This window comes from Spinacia oleracea, chromosome 4 (genome assembly GCF_020520425.1).
Source record: "Spinacia oleracea cultivar Varoflay chromosome 4, BTI_SOV_V1, whole genome shotgun sequence".
In the NCBI taxonomy this organism is placed as follows: Eukaryota; Viridiplantae; Streptophyta; class Magnoliopsida; order Caryophyllales; family Amaranthaceae; genus Spinacia; species Spinacia oleracea.
The window spans coordinates 61,075,678-61,090,375 of NC_079490.1; the positions used below are offsets into that span (position 1 = coordinate 61,075,678).

Below are 14,698 nucleotides of genomic sequence, written 5' to 3' on the forward strand. Positions count from 1 at the left end.
CCTTTGTCTTCTTGGAGTAAGTCACCGTTACTCAGGGTCTTTGCCAAGTCATCACACTTTTGGCATTCGCCGAGAAAAATGAGTTGGGAATCAATTTACTAAAATTCAGCAAAATACACAAAAGTGTTGATTAACTCAATCTCACAACTTGTATAGTTAACAGCATACAACTCTAATAGGCTAATACATAGACTACAGTCACGTAATTATGTCCCATACAAACTAAGGCAAAAGAGATACTCTTTGTAAATAATAACCCTACTCCTAAAATAATTATTAGCTCATTCCTAATTTATCAGAACTTATATCTACTAATGTGAGGACTCTATTTTTGATGAAAACCTCAAAAGTTCCTCTAACATTGAAAAAGAAAGAAAGAAGGAAAACAACAATCCAATGAACATGTATCATGTGGCATGCACTATCTCCCTAATCCATCATCCTCACCCCCCCCCCCCCCGCCCTTACTTCGGCTGTCACCACCAATGAAGATTTCAAGCCAACAAACCCGTAAAAGAATTACATGCTGGGAAAAGAGGGTGTCCAAGTGTCAATAGTGAGTAAGCCACCAGAGACCTACTCAAAGGTCCATTGGTCATCGAGATTACCAGGGCTAACAGGGGTTGAAGGAGTGAGTTTCATGTCGTATCTACAAACATTCACTCTCGTTTTATTAATATATGGTCAACTTTGTTAGTAAAAAAATCATTAACAAAGTACTAACAGAAGTGAAGTTTACGATATTGCCCCAAATATTAGGTATCATAAGGATTTTAAAGTATTATTATAAGATTTGTCTAGCATAACGGGCTACGACATAGAATTTCCTAAAAAACAATACGATATATTGCTTCACAACTACTCACACATGATTTATACATGCCACCTTCCATACTCAAGGATAATGTAACTTTGCGAGAGTCTTGTAAGATACATTTGCAAGGGAATATCTTCTAAGATGGTACATAAAGAACAAATTAATTTGATCTCAAATAAAGCACTTACTTAAAACTGAAAGGATGTACATTACCTGATTTTAACCCTTGTGAGGCTTCCATGCTACTGTGTGGCTGTTTCCTCACAGATGGAACAGAGTCTTTCAGTTCTAGAACTTTTTCCTCATGATTAATATTGACATTCAGCTTTTCAATAGCACTAAATGGTGTAGCATCTCTAACAAGCTGCCCCACCAGCTGCTCAAGTTGAAGCTGTGACCTGAATTCACATGTTAAGACAATTGTAAGAGTTTTGAACCTTAAATCATAGAGACCTTGGTAAGACATGAACACCAAGCAACCACAACCAAACTGCAATTCCTACCACTGGCAAGAATTAGAGAGGTCAAAATGTATAAAATCCTGCACCTAACAAACATAGAGGCTGTTTTCCACAGCCCCACTAAAGCCAAAAAAGTAAAAGAAAAATTCCTGGTGTATACATAGTTACATACAGATACCCACGAGAATATACATACAAAATAAAGGGGTGTTTGGTTGGGCATTTTAGAATGGATTGGAATGGAGTTAGAATCCATTCCAAACATTTTATTGTTTGGTTAGGACTTTTAGGTATGGAATCTCATACTTAAGGGATTCTAAATCCATCCCATCCCCATGGAATCCCATATCCACCTCTCACCCCAAGTTTCAAAATCCATTCCCCTCAAGTTAGAAACCCTAACTCAAAAAGAGAGAAGAGAGATATGAGGCGTTAAAAGTTGAACGGCCAACACCACCTCCGAATCCGACCCTGGCTGCCCACCACCTCTGAATTCGGAAACCCATCACCTATGACAATTCATCTTCTCCAACCTGGTGTTCTTGTGAGAAAAAATATCAGATTTTTATTTTGAAGAGGATAGAAGCTGAAAATGGCGTTTCTTTCATACTCCACTTGAATCTGCTCTTTTCCATCAAGACGTTTTTCCATCTAGTGGTGTTTAGTTTTTGAAGATGAACCAAGGGTTTCACTTTGTCGATTATTTGATTGGAAAGATAAACTAAGCCATTACCTTTTTTCCATTTCTTTTAAATAAATTGTATTAAATTTGATTTTTAATTGTATTAATTAATTGAACAGAAAAGCTGAAAGTTAACTGCAAGTCTTATTTTGGAAAAGAATATCAAATTTTTTTAATAATAAACTAAATTAAATTCATAAAACTAAACTCATTTCAAGAGTGAACCAAACACTAGAAATAGGATATAGAACCCATTCCAAGCTGAACCAAACAAATCCACGTTGGAATGGGATTTTCAATCCATACCACCATGGTATTAGAATCCATTCCAATCCACTCCAATTTGTTGAACCAAACGACCCCTACATAATTACACAAGCGCAAGCACCATGCACACATTGTCTAAATAAACTTGCCTCTTCACTTCATCTTGCAGCCGTGTGTGATGAACATGGGCCCTAACGAGCTTCTTAATTTTTGAATCAACTCTGCAAATCATTACCAAACAGACAACAGTCGGGGTCATCATTGTACAACAACAATTCAGAGTGAATCTGGAGTTCAAACCAGGATTAGAAAGATACAGACCATATAGTTACCTTTTAGATTTATCCTTCTCTCCAGCCAGTTGAGCCTCGAGATCTTGAATCTTAGAAGAGAGGCTATCTGCTTCTTGCACCCTCTCCTCCAGTTCAATCTGCAAGCAGTAGATGAATACTTAGAACTTATTAACACTGCAAAGTTATGATAGTAGTAGTAGAGCCACAGGATCCCTAATCCTAGAAGAGAGGATGCCTGCTTGTTGTACCCTTTGTTCCAGTTGAATTTTATGAGCAACAGATTAATTATTAGCAGCTTATATAACTGCATGAGTTAATCATGACACCAAGTATTAGTGATAGTATTAATTATAAAACAGAACTGCAAATATATTACCATCAAGCAAATGGGAATGACGGTCATGTGCTAGAAGAAACCAACTGGTACAGAATCCAATTATCCAACTAACCTCTCAATTTCCCACCCAGGGCACATACATAAACAACGAAAACAAAGAATTGAAAACATAAATATTTGGCATGCCATGTACAACTTCTATCATCCTCCTGAAATGCTACATGATAATGAGCAGTGGGCCAGTGATATCTAGGATTTTCAAACAGGGTAAGCATAATAATAATAATAAAAATTACATAAGCATATATAATTCGTTATGTGCGGTCGTTTTCTTAGTCGGTCTTTAGGTGACATTTAGATTAAATTTCGTCTACATGACTATAAATCATGTCTGTGTGGCACTCGATCGCTCACTGAGAAAATGGTAATAAGGTAAAATGATTTGATTTTATAAAAGGATGAGTAAAATAAAAACAATTAAGAATTTCGGTAAGGGATGAAGAGCTCCAGAAAAGATGGGAATAAAGTTGAAAGAAGGTAAAAATAGGTGAAGTGTAAAAATTGTCATTGCAAGAGCCGAAGCCAAGTTCACAAGCTAGAAAAATTCATCTACCAACACCACTGCTCTAGAGCCATTATTATTGTCTAAATTTACAATAATTAACTTTTGTGTTCTTGTTAGGGTAGGCAATTGTCTACCCACATTACACTATACATCCTCCCCAAATAATGAGGTATGACACCTTTACTACATAACCTAGTATAACACTTCCAAAACCAGGAAACGACGTTATTTCACATTACTTGTTTCAGTATAGAGGTGACAATGACAACTTCCTAAGGAAATTCTTAGGAAAATACAGAGGGAACAATTGAGCCAAAAATTACATATCCAACCTACACCCAACGAGAGCTTACACCTAAAGACGAATCATCTGATCTCAAAATGACAAAATAACGACTCAATAAATACTCACAAATCCCGTCAGCATCATTGGGGGGGGAGGGGGGGGAACAATTTACAGAAACGGAACACCAAAGAACATGATGGTAAAGAATATTGTATTCCGTCATTTGAACAGATTGTGATCCAGAGTCCAGACAAACAGGAAAAATGATAAACTATGACCTGGAGCATAATTTGGAAACTTACTTTTTAGGAACACTACAATATTATCTACAAGTTACATTGCTAGTTTTTAATAGATTATAGAAGAATCCCAATTCACTAGGAAGTGATTTGGAAAGTGGTAGTGCCTTCATCCTCAAGAACTCGACACTTTCTAGAAAACGATGAGGTCAATCAGTCAATGTCTTACTACAGTATTCTAAAATTTATCAAACTTAGGGAATTCAGGGAGTACTTCATAAGGACGGAAAAAAAAACAATTCAACTTTCTAATTGTCTAAGTTAGTTACATATTGCCACATTGGAATCATCTTCAACTTTCTTCCTTATCATGTATATTGCAAAGCATATTTTGATGGTTTTCTATAAGTAGGCTTTTCATGTCTAAGAATCTTGGAAGGGTATAATTTGAGAAATCTTATGTCTAAATGTTCCACAAATCATTGCTTCTTTCTTATTCCTCATTCCTAGAAAGCTAGTACAAGTATTATTTTGAGTAGAATTGATTCAGACAATAATGCTAGCAGCAGAAATAGGAGTTTAAGAAAGAAACTACAACTTACCACACACTTAAAGAGAAAAAGGAAATCTATCCCATTCCTGAATGAACTGGTGATGAAGTTGTTTGGACAGCACATTAAGCCATCCCGTTAGCCTTGAACTTCATTATGTCAAAATGTATATTCCACATTAAATCTCAAATGCAGGGGTCAAAACAAACCTAATATTCAGGAAGAAGGGTTTCTTTTGTGGCATTGCAAATTGTGTTACAAGGTTTGGTACACTAGAAAAGAGTCATTATGAGTCAAAGGACTTCAACAATCACTTATACTGTCAAAGGAATCAAGGTTAAAGATCTGCATAGAATTTGTAATATCCTACCTCAGAAAATCTAGTGTGGATAAATTGTGGTTTGAGAATCTGAAAACTTAGTCTTTCAGTTTCTGTATTTTAGCCTTGAACCGATATTGGTGCCATATGTTGTTTTGTTCTGTGGCACTTTATGATTGTGTTAAACACTCTTATTGATTGGTCACTCGTCCTAGAAGGTGTGCCTACTTTTGTCTATCCAGGGCAAGGAAATGCCCTATTTTATTGGTGTTTAATGGAAATTTACCTTATATCATATAAAATTAAAAACAAAAATTTAAGAGAAACGCATAATTTGGTATGAAAATTTAAATCACCAAAGAGAAAGAAAGAACTGTTTGCGGAAAAATTTAAAAGAAAGATGAAACATTTTGTTCCTCGCACTTAAAAGCGTGAATTGTTCGATACGGTCAACTCATGTAACAAGGAAACAGTCAGTAAATCGGTGATTCCAGAAGCTTGCTTTCTTATATGTATTACTGTATCAAAGAGGTGGAAGAGCTGAGACAAAACACTATACCTAACCTTCAGGTCAGTTGTAGAACTCTTAAAGGGCATTTTTCCATTGTGTTTAATAATATTTTATCTAGCTAATAAGCGATGTTTTTGTATTATCCAAGTTTTACATATCCAGGATGGCACAAAGCTTCTAAAATTATTTGTTATTTTATATGTGTATAAGTTTGAAGTGTACGTAGTTGTTGATCAAAGTGAATAAGTGATGAAAGCACTTAAAAAATAGGATAAGGCAATAGCTAGTGCAAAATGGAGAAAGCTTTAGGTGGCCTACATATAGACCTCCTAGGTGGAGTTTCTAACACTCATTTGGTACAAAGTTTCAAGAGAAGGAAAGGTAATAAAAAAATCCATGTTTTCAATATTTGGTGTTTGATTGATGTAATTTGCAACTTTGTTCCCTAGTTTAGTTCAGTTACCCCCATATTCCTCATCCTAATTCTCCAAATCCCTCCAAAAAACCTCAACCACCACATCTCACCCCAGTACCGACAACCCCTTACTCCACGACACCCAGCAGATCCTAACCCCCCCCCCCCCCCCCCACCCCACACCAACTCTCAGCAGCAAGTAGCCACTCATTCATAAGACGCAAAGACTACCATCATCCCCTTAACTACATAGACACTAACCAATCCCTTGATTCAGTATTGATTAAAGTTATTGTTTATATAGATGTATTCCAAAAACAACGATGTGGTCCACGCAAGAGCATAGAAAAAACAAGCATGCTGTTGAGATTTTCAGAAGCTGAATAAAATTTGCCAAAAAAAACCTTTTAAAACCCAATTTTTGCGAGAAACAACCTTTTCAATTGTTTTTTTGCGAAAACAGACCTTAAAGTAAATAAAATTTGCGAGAGACAACCTATTTGGGTTTTCTGGCGTTGACCAATAATTTCCGGCCTTGACTTTGCTGGTTCTGCTAACCTCACCCATCTTCCCTCCATTTTTTCCCCTTAAAACCAAATTCCAGGCAAAAATCCCAAAAAAAATAAAATAAACCCTCAAAGTTCATTTCTCTATCTGCTTCACTTTTAGTTTCGCATTCTCATTACCGGAGCTTTTCATCTTCTTTCTGCTTCACTTTTAGTTTCGCATTCTCATTGCAAGCTGCTTGTAGCTTCTCTTCCAACACATGAATATGCTCCAGAGATTTCTTCGAATTCTAATAAATTTCAAAATTCAAGGTTGAAGTAGATCATTCATTATCATTACCCCATTGCCTCAAAGAGGCTCCCGCAAGAAGCAGGGTAAGGGGGGGTCGGATGTACGCAACCTTACCCCTGCAATTGCAGAGAAGTTGTTTCCAATTGACCCAAAAGCAATAACGGGACGACAACGGGACAACCATCTTCTACTTCATGGAAAGGAAGCGAAGAGGTTTTAAAAGCCATTTTGATTTATTCCATTACATCCCACAGCCAAAAGAACAAATGAATATTTGGCTCCATCGGAAATGGACACTTACGCAAATTTCTAATCGCTACTTCAGTATTTGAACTAAACCTAAAATTGAGAGAGAAATACCGCAATATCGAGGTTGGTTCTCACAGATGCTTGTTCCTTCACCAATTTCTCTGAAAATCCTCACCAGCAGAACGAATTCAGCCTTAAAAAAACGGTGAATTTCTGAAATTAAGACTGAAAAGTAGATGATGAACCAGCTGTGAGCTTCAAGCTCGCGAAATTTCCTGATGTAATTGAATCGGTAGATGAGTGCGAAGAAATTGACAATGTTCTCGCAGTTCTTGTTCCTGAAGGTATTAAGGTTTTGAATTGATCTAAGCTTTTCATGCCGAAAAACCCTAATTTCTGCATTTTGAAGTATTGGATAATTGCCTATTGAAGCTCTCTACCACAACTAGGTTATGGCAACCTCAAATTACGGCAGCTACGGCGGACGGCTGATGCAAAGAGAGAATGAACTTTGAGGTTTTTTTTTCTTTTGGGATTTTTGGCGGGATTTTGGTTTTAAGGGGAAAAAATGGAGGGAACATGAGTGAGGGTAGAAAAACCGGCCAGTCAAGGCCGGAAATTATTGGTCTACGCCAGAAAACCCAAAGAAGTTGTCTCTCGTAAATTTTATTTCGTAAAGGTCTGTTTTCGCAATAAAAAAAAAAATTAAGGTTGTTTCTCGCAAAAAATGGGTTTTAAAAGGTTGTTTTTGGCAAATTTGCCCCAAAAATATAACAAGAGTAGCCATCCAGCCAAAATATAAATTTACCAGATTTAAGTGACTAAAGATAAACTAACCTCCATCTGACTTTTTTGGTTAAACAACACATCAACCTCATATTGGATTTGCTTCAGCTGCAAGAGATAAGGACCATGTCGTATGAATACTAATATTCAACTTGAAATATAAAATACAAAAGGAAACCACCCCAAAATTTGAAAAGAAAAACAGGAGAGAACAGAAAAGAAAAAAAGGAAGATAAAACACAGTGCAAGCAAAGCTCTGTATACCTCATCCTCAAGCATCTTTCTTGATTCACCGGATACATGCATTTTATCCTTCCTGCTATCTGCTGATCCTTCTTCATTTTTGGAGCCCTCAGAAAAACCATTCGGACCTTCCAAGTACTCATGTGTCCGTAATTTTCTATCATTACAAATTCATAATTAAAAAAATTAATTGATCACCATAACACTATTGGGAACACCGGAGCAGGATACCAACATCATAAGTTGCATGAATCTCCATGACAAAATGGATTGAAAGCAGGAAAAGAGAGCTGTCATTTTGGTTTAGCATTTTCAAACAGTTCGTTGAAGACAAGGTGAATATCAACTATGCACTAATTTCGATGCTGGCTATTCCAACTTTTTGTATGATTACTGACTTAAGTTAGAGACTTAGAGGTATAGTGCCAAATAGAGGACCGCAATTGACATTCAATTGTGTATGCAGTTATGAGGCAAAACAGAGGGTAAAAAAAATTAGCAAACTAAACGCCTTTGTATCATTTTTCAAAAAGGTTACAAATAATATATTGACCTTTAGTCCTCTACAGACCCACAAATGGTGAGATCACACTGTATGAGTATGTGATGAGTGGTGACAGTTGTAGCAATCATAACCCCTCAAGCGATATACAGAGTAAATAAATCTCACAAGATGGAGACTTTAAACTTTCTCATGATAACTTAATCTCAAGATTTACTATCAGACAAAAAAAGGAATGATACCATGCCATGAAGAATTCATTATTGGTGAGCGTCAAATGATTTAACTACACCTTTTTTTTTAAAATTAATTCCCCAAAAAATGTAAAGCAATTACATACCACGGCCAGATTGACCACTAACCATATCAGACATCAGGAAATCATTACCAAAATAAATGCAGGGGTAGACATGTAATAGCATCCAAACCAGATAAGAGGCAGAGTATTCCCAAAAAGCTATTGTGAAAGTCTGCCTGCTATACTTTTAATTACCTTCTTTTACTTGGATGTGAAGGACTAATTCCTGCAAAAGATACGTCAGAAAAATAAGCCTATAAGTACGCAGAAAACATGGCATCACCAATCAGCATTAAGCACCTCGATTAACCACTTCAAATATCAAAAGCACTAATTAATATGTGTGTACTCAGAAGTCACAAAATACCAATATGGAAGATACAGAACAAAGTCATGCTTACTTTTATATGCATGTGATCCTCTTGCATCTCTTTCGGGGGAACATCTACGAAGTGGAGAACGCTTCCTGTCCAGCTTACTCCTCAAGTCATTGTCCCTGTCAATTCGCCTATCTGGGGCGGAAAAAATAGAACTCTCAGAGGGCAGAACTGTATTGCCAATATAAACCACTCTTTTTAAACAGAAAAGTATCATGAACTGCTGCAAAGCTAATCTTACCCTCCCCATGGTATGACGAGTAACACAATAATGAACAGAAATAGTGTGTCCTTGCATTGTCAATGGTGTCACAGATATATCACCAGCATACAACGATTAGATACAAATACACCTGAGTTTGAGCTTATAGCCTTATATGAAGCAAAAATGTGATGCATCAAAGAAGTAATGGATAAAGGACAGATGAATGTCCGTCTTCTGGAGTTGAAGCTAAATAATCAGCGGAGTAGATTTCTCCCAGGTGCCAGATATTAAGACAACAACAATAAAGATATCAAACTACTTCCATAAGTCCTAGGAACCATGTTGCTCCTCATAAGAAGAAAACCTTAAGGAGCTCACTACGAAGTCGACACCGCCTGAATAATGACCATCAGCTTCCCGGACAATAAATGACAGAGCCCAACAGGAGAAGCATACCAAAAATTTCAATTTGAGGAAGAGTAACATTCATTTACTGGACCTTCAAACACGCTCTGTCAATCGATGCATGACTGGGGCCAGATAAAAAAGAATCCAGAAATTAAATCCACAATCAGCCTTAGCAATGTCAAATCCTGCATCATACTTATGGACAAGTTGAGCCTAAAACCATCAGCTGATAATCATTCAACTGATTTTACCAACAGCAGTTCCTGCTGAAGTAATACGGCGATTCTTAAGACAACAAATTCAAAAATATCTCCATCAACAGACTCAATTAATTCAGGGCCCTCTGAATATGCTGAATAACCTGAATCAACTATTCCCACTATGCAGGATGAAAAAGGTAAATTTCATAATATTATATTCAAAGCTAAGAGTGATAAGGCCAAATCACTAACATACTATCTTCAACAGGATCCACAAGAGAAGTCACTATTAAAATCCCAAAATTTGCGCCTCTATATAATCCAGTTCACTATATGTAGACATTTAAAAAGATGACATCACAAAAAAGCTGAACCAGCATCAAACTAATGAGACCAATTCCACTTAATTGATTTAAATGCGAGATAAAATAACACAACAAACAGTAACCCAAAGCTGCGTATTAAACCCCCTCCCCTTCCCCCACCATATCTTTACTTAAAAACTGAAATTGGCAAACAAAATGTATTTTGTTGAAGCTGGTAGAGGCCCTTCAAGTCTTCAACTCCTAAAACATGGGATTATAATGCACTAAAGTAAATCGCTTAACACCTTGACCATTACATGTGTAGTGATTTATGGAAATCCAATAGAAGCATCTGAGTTTTCGGACTTTTCAACATAGATTTAAAAGTACGGTGAGCTTCTATGCCACAAAAAAAGGGTATTTTCTCTCTTTGTCACCACTTGCTCCTGTGTGACCAATAGCAGCATCTGAGTTTTCACCATATATTTGAAGAACATCTTGTAAATTAAGCAGAAACCATCAGAACAATGGTTAAGCTAATAATTCTATAACTCAAGGCGAAATCGAACAAATACAAACACAATGACTCAAAAATTAACCAGCACACACCATAAAATCACCCAATGACCCAAACAACAATACAGCATCGGCAACAATTAAATTACCCGGTAAGGAAGCCGAAAAGCGTCGAAGCTCGGAATCTCCATGAGCAAACGTACAAGTTTCGCGCGCACAACGACCCCTCCCATAAAGGACACATAATTTTGTCTTGAAAGGCTTCGTCTCCACCATCATTAAACAAAATGGGTATCCCTTCTTACGTAGCCCGAAATTCCTCGCGAAAATAAATCACAATTGCACAACACAGAGATGAAATCACTTTGAATATGAACAATATGTGATTCCTTGGAGATTGCAAGCAAAAATTACCTGCAACTAGAATAAAAAATTCACAAATATGCAAAAATGGAATAAAAGATTAAAATTCGTAGAAAACCCATAAAATTCAAATTTTCCGTCGAATTTCCCACGAATTAAGTACAATTGACAACGACATCATACATGCTCGTCTTAGATTACGCAACACAAAAATCAAATTAATTGCAAAATTTGGAGAATCGATGTCGAAAATGTAGGTTTACAGTTTTGCCTAGAACTTAGGGATATAATTTGAGTTGTTTACATACCTGGAAAAATCCCACATTACATGAGAATCAAGAGCGAAGAGCTGTAGAACACCAGTACGACTGTACAAGAAGAGGGAAGGTCCGACGGGGGAAAAGGGAGAGCACGTAAATTTTGCCAAAAAAGCAACTTTGATATCGAATAAAATTTACTTCCTCCGTCTAATTTTAAGTCTTGTTTCTCTAATCAAGTGTCCCAAAATCATTGGTCTGGTTAATTTTTTTTTTTTTTTTGTTCTACATTAATTAAAAGTACTAAAAAAAATTGTGTATTTCCGATCTACTGTATCTTAATGTACATACAATCTAGTGCGTAAACAGTGAAAAATAGAATTCATTTAAGGTAAAAAAGTGACTCTGTCCAAAGATAAAAGTGACCCCAATCAAAGATATAAGTGATCTTATTCGAGTACTAAAATTATGTTATTCAAAGATAAATGTGACCCTAACCAATTAAAAATGTGATCTAACCATAAACAATGAAGTGACCCTGATCAAGAGTGATATGCTTGTTACAAGTTATAACTGTAGGAAAAATAACTGTTGATAACGGAAATAGTTATAGACAAGGAGAGGATATTACTTGATTGTAGATCTCATAAGAATAACGTTGCATCGTGGTATGGAGGCCACTGCGTTAGAAGCGAATTTCGCCACCCTACCGGTGCAGGCTTATAGTGACGAACGCCCCCAAGGTTAACACAACACCTCTGAATTCTACACCCCGAACTCAAAGGTTGGAATTGCTCAAGAACTGCTCAGATCTCGAATAGAAATATTAGGGTTTGTATTTAGGGTTTTCTGTCTCTCCATGAATCTGAAAATATTAATGTTATATGCCAGGAAAAGAATAATAGGGAGTATTTATATGTTTCACGAGAAAAGGAAACACGACAAGGTGGGTTTAAGTCCTACAGGTCCACTGGGCCATTTAACCAACCGAGTTCAAACTTAAAACCTCTGAATGCATTATTATTTCCAACAATCCCCACTAATGCATACGGACATGAAACCTTGAAACCCCCATTATTATTTCCAACAATCCTCCACTAATAGTTTGGTACTTAAATGTTAGTATCCTAAAGGTTTGAACTAACACATAGTGGAGTGGGGTGTTCGACGATCTAGAGAGTAACCAAAGGATTGAACTCCTAGATAATAGAAGGGACCCGATAACACATACCTTGCTATAGGAGCTTGAACAATTCCGCGATATATACATGGCATTTCATAGAAGACAAATTCTAATCACTCAATGAAATCCACACACGACATGACAGTCGTACACAAGAGACATGGTCTTACGTACATGGCCCCGAATACCTTGAGATTCTAGTGAGCGCTCTAGTAAGACATACACATAGTCTTTCATAGAAGGAGGCCATCCCTTCACACTCACGCAGGTGTTCCAATCGAACATTAAGAACATTTAAGCTCATCCTTCCATCTATACAACTCACCGGTCATCTCACGACGCCACTAACTCGAACAGCCTATGTCTGTGAGGCTAGTTATATAGATCTTCTCAATAACTCGAATGGCCTCAGTCCATGAGGTTAAGCAAGAATAACCGTATCTACAAGGGAATCTCATGACATCACTTAATTAGGCAATGTAAGGTTATGATACATATGAATAAACATAAATCATGCGGAAAATCATAAAGCCAGGAAACATATTATTAACACATAATCATTTAGCATAATTCAGATGCATACACTTTGTAGCGTGCCCTCCCTAGCTGCGCCCGAACCGAACAAGAACAAGTCTTTAGGACTCCAAGTGTCGTCCCTCCGTAGATAGTCCACAGCACGTCTGTGAGGGGGTCGAAAAAGCACGAGGCTAATGCGTGACCTCGTCCCTCGTGGGTGTGACGTTTCTTTTTGTCAAATCAAGTGTAATTGGATTTCCTGTGAGTTTACACCCAATTGACTAGTAATATAGGAGTCGCCATTCAGTTTTTAACGACAATGAGAAAAACTGACAAAACCCGGTTATCGTGACATAAAGGGAGTGCAATTATGTTTGACCGCGACGGCCGTAGGTTCCCTTGTGATCCCTGGTGTGGGGATCTCTCAACATACACCCGCAAGGTAGAGATTGAGGGTTCGGGGGACTGTAACTACCGAGAGGAGTACTCGCTCTTCGATAACTCCAGAGGCAGGATATCCTTACTAGCTCAGCATAAATAATTGAAGGGACATGTGTTAACTATCAAACTAATCTGAGTTGATTTCAACAATATGCAACATATAGTACTAGATCGAGCGCGATTATCTGATTTAGATTGTATTAAGGGACCTAGCATGATAATCCAATTTCCCAAAAATATCATATTTATTAGGCGTGATAGAACAATCAGATTTAGTTAGTTTAACAGTTCATAAAAAAGGGCGAGGAAAGCAATTAAATCATAGAAAAGGGACACATTACGACGCACCCTTGAGAGGTGCGTCACGGTTCTCAGAAAACTAACCACTTTGACTTTGCTATTTCTCCTTTTATTTAACGAATCTCAAGTTATGGGAAAGGATACGTTCTGTTCGATTTATGGATCGATTGCGACAGAACGCGTGATCAGTTTTTGCAGTGTGAGGCTTAGGCTTAGGGGTTTAGAGTCAATACTCAGAATAATAATTGTGTGTTGTGTCCTTTTTTCACGTCGAACTTGGGCTATATTTATAGAAAAGAGTTCGTGGAAAGATAGAATTGTAGAGCTCTAATCCACGAGGAATTAGGAAAGAATACGTCCCAGGTAATTTCAGCACCCAGGCCTGGCGTTGAAAATAGGATCTGGGCTGTTTTCTTAGCCAGATTCGGATTCCTAGAATCCGGAGTGTTTGAGACTTAATCGAGTCTTTTAGTGCGTATTAACCTTGTGACGGAATGCGTCTGGGCCCGTTACGAACTCTAGGCTCGTTAGGATTTTAATTAATACGTGACTCTTATTTTCGAATCATATTAGGAATAGGATTCTCTCGTAATCTCTATCTCATTTAGGATTTATGTTGGAGTGCAACACCTAATTCTGACAGGTTTCTATCTTTTATGACTTGCCACTTTTAACAACTACCCATTACGGCAGTTACTATTTTTAGCAGGTTTCCATAAATAGCAGGTTTCTATAAATAGCAGGTTTCGGGTGAAATGAAAAGGGGTGATCGAGATTCGTTATTTTATAGGAGATGCGTTGTCAAGTGGAGATTTATGCTCTCACCATCGAACCTTCCCTTTCGGGAATGGGGACAAAAGTAGGTGTCTACAGTTAGCCCCCACTTTGACTGAGTCTTGGAGTAAGATGATGGTCAAAGTATTAGACGGAGTGCGCCACACAAGTCATGGTGACCTGTTTTTGTGAGGGTCTCACGAGCCCCCGAGTGATAACATTTGACTTAAGGGT

At 37.3% G+C, this 14,698-nt stretch overlaps 1 protein-coding gene across 9 annotated transcripts in view; it reads right to left on the reverse strand.

Moving 5' to 3' along the window:
* LOC110798978 (zinc finger CCCH domain-containing protein 13) overlaps positions 1-11,460 on the reverse strand; it is a 30,744-nt gene extending 19,284 nt beyond the window's left edge. For 5 of the 9 annotated variants that reach the window (XM_056827652.1, XM_022004177.2, XM_022004176.2 and 2 more), the window contains exons 1-9: positions 11,302-11,459; positions 10,780-11,050; positions 9,021-9,131; positions 8,815-8,845; positions 7,841-7,976; positions 7,628-7,684; positions 2,560-2,657; positions 2,377-2,448; positions 1,031-1,215 (exon numbers count right to left, since the gene is read on the reverse strand). In XM_056827652.1, the coding sequence (XP_056683630.1) occupies positions 1,031-1,215; positions 2,377-2,448; positions 2,560-2,657; positions 7,628-7,684; positions 7,841-7,976; positions 8,815-8,845; positions 9,021-9,131; positions 10,780-10,909 (820 nt within the window). In that variant the 5' untranslated portion in view covers positions 10,910-11,050; positions 11,302-11,459. Of the gene's footprint in view, positions 1-1,030; positions 1,216-2,376; positions 2,449-2,559; positions 2,658-7,627; positions 7,685-7,840; positions 7,977-8,814; positions 8,846-9,020; positions 9,132-10,779; positions 11,051-11,301 lie in introns of all 9 variants that reach the window. The other 4 variants (XM_056827653.1, XM_056827651.1, XM_056827654.1 and 1 more) reach the window with 3 other exon arrangements.
* Positions 11,461-14,698: the final 3,238 nt, after the last annotated feature.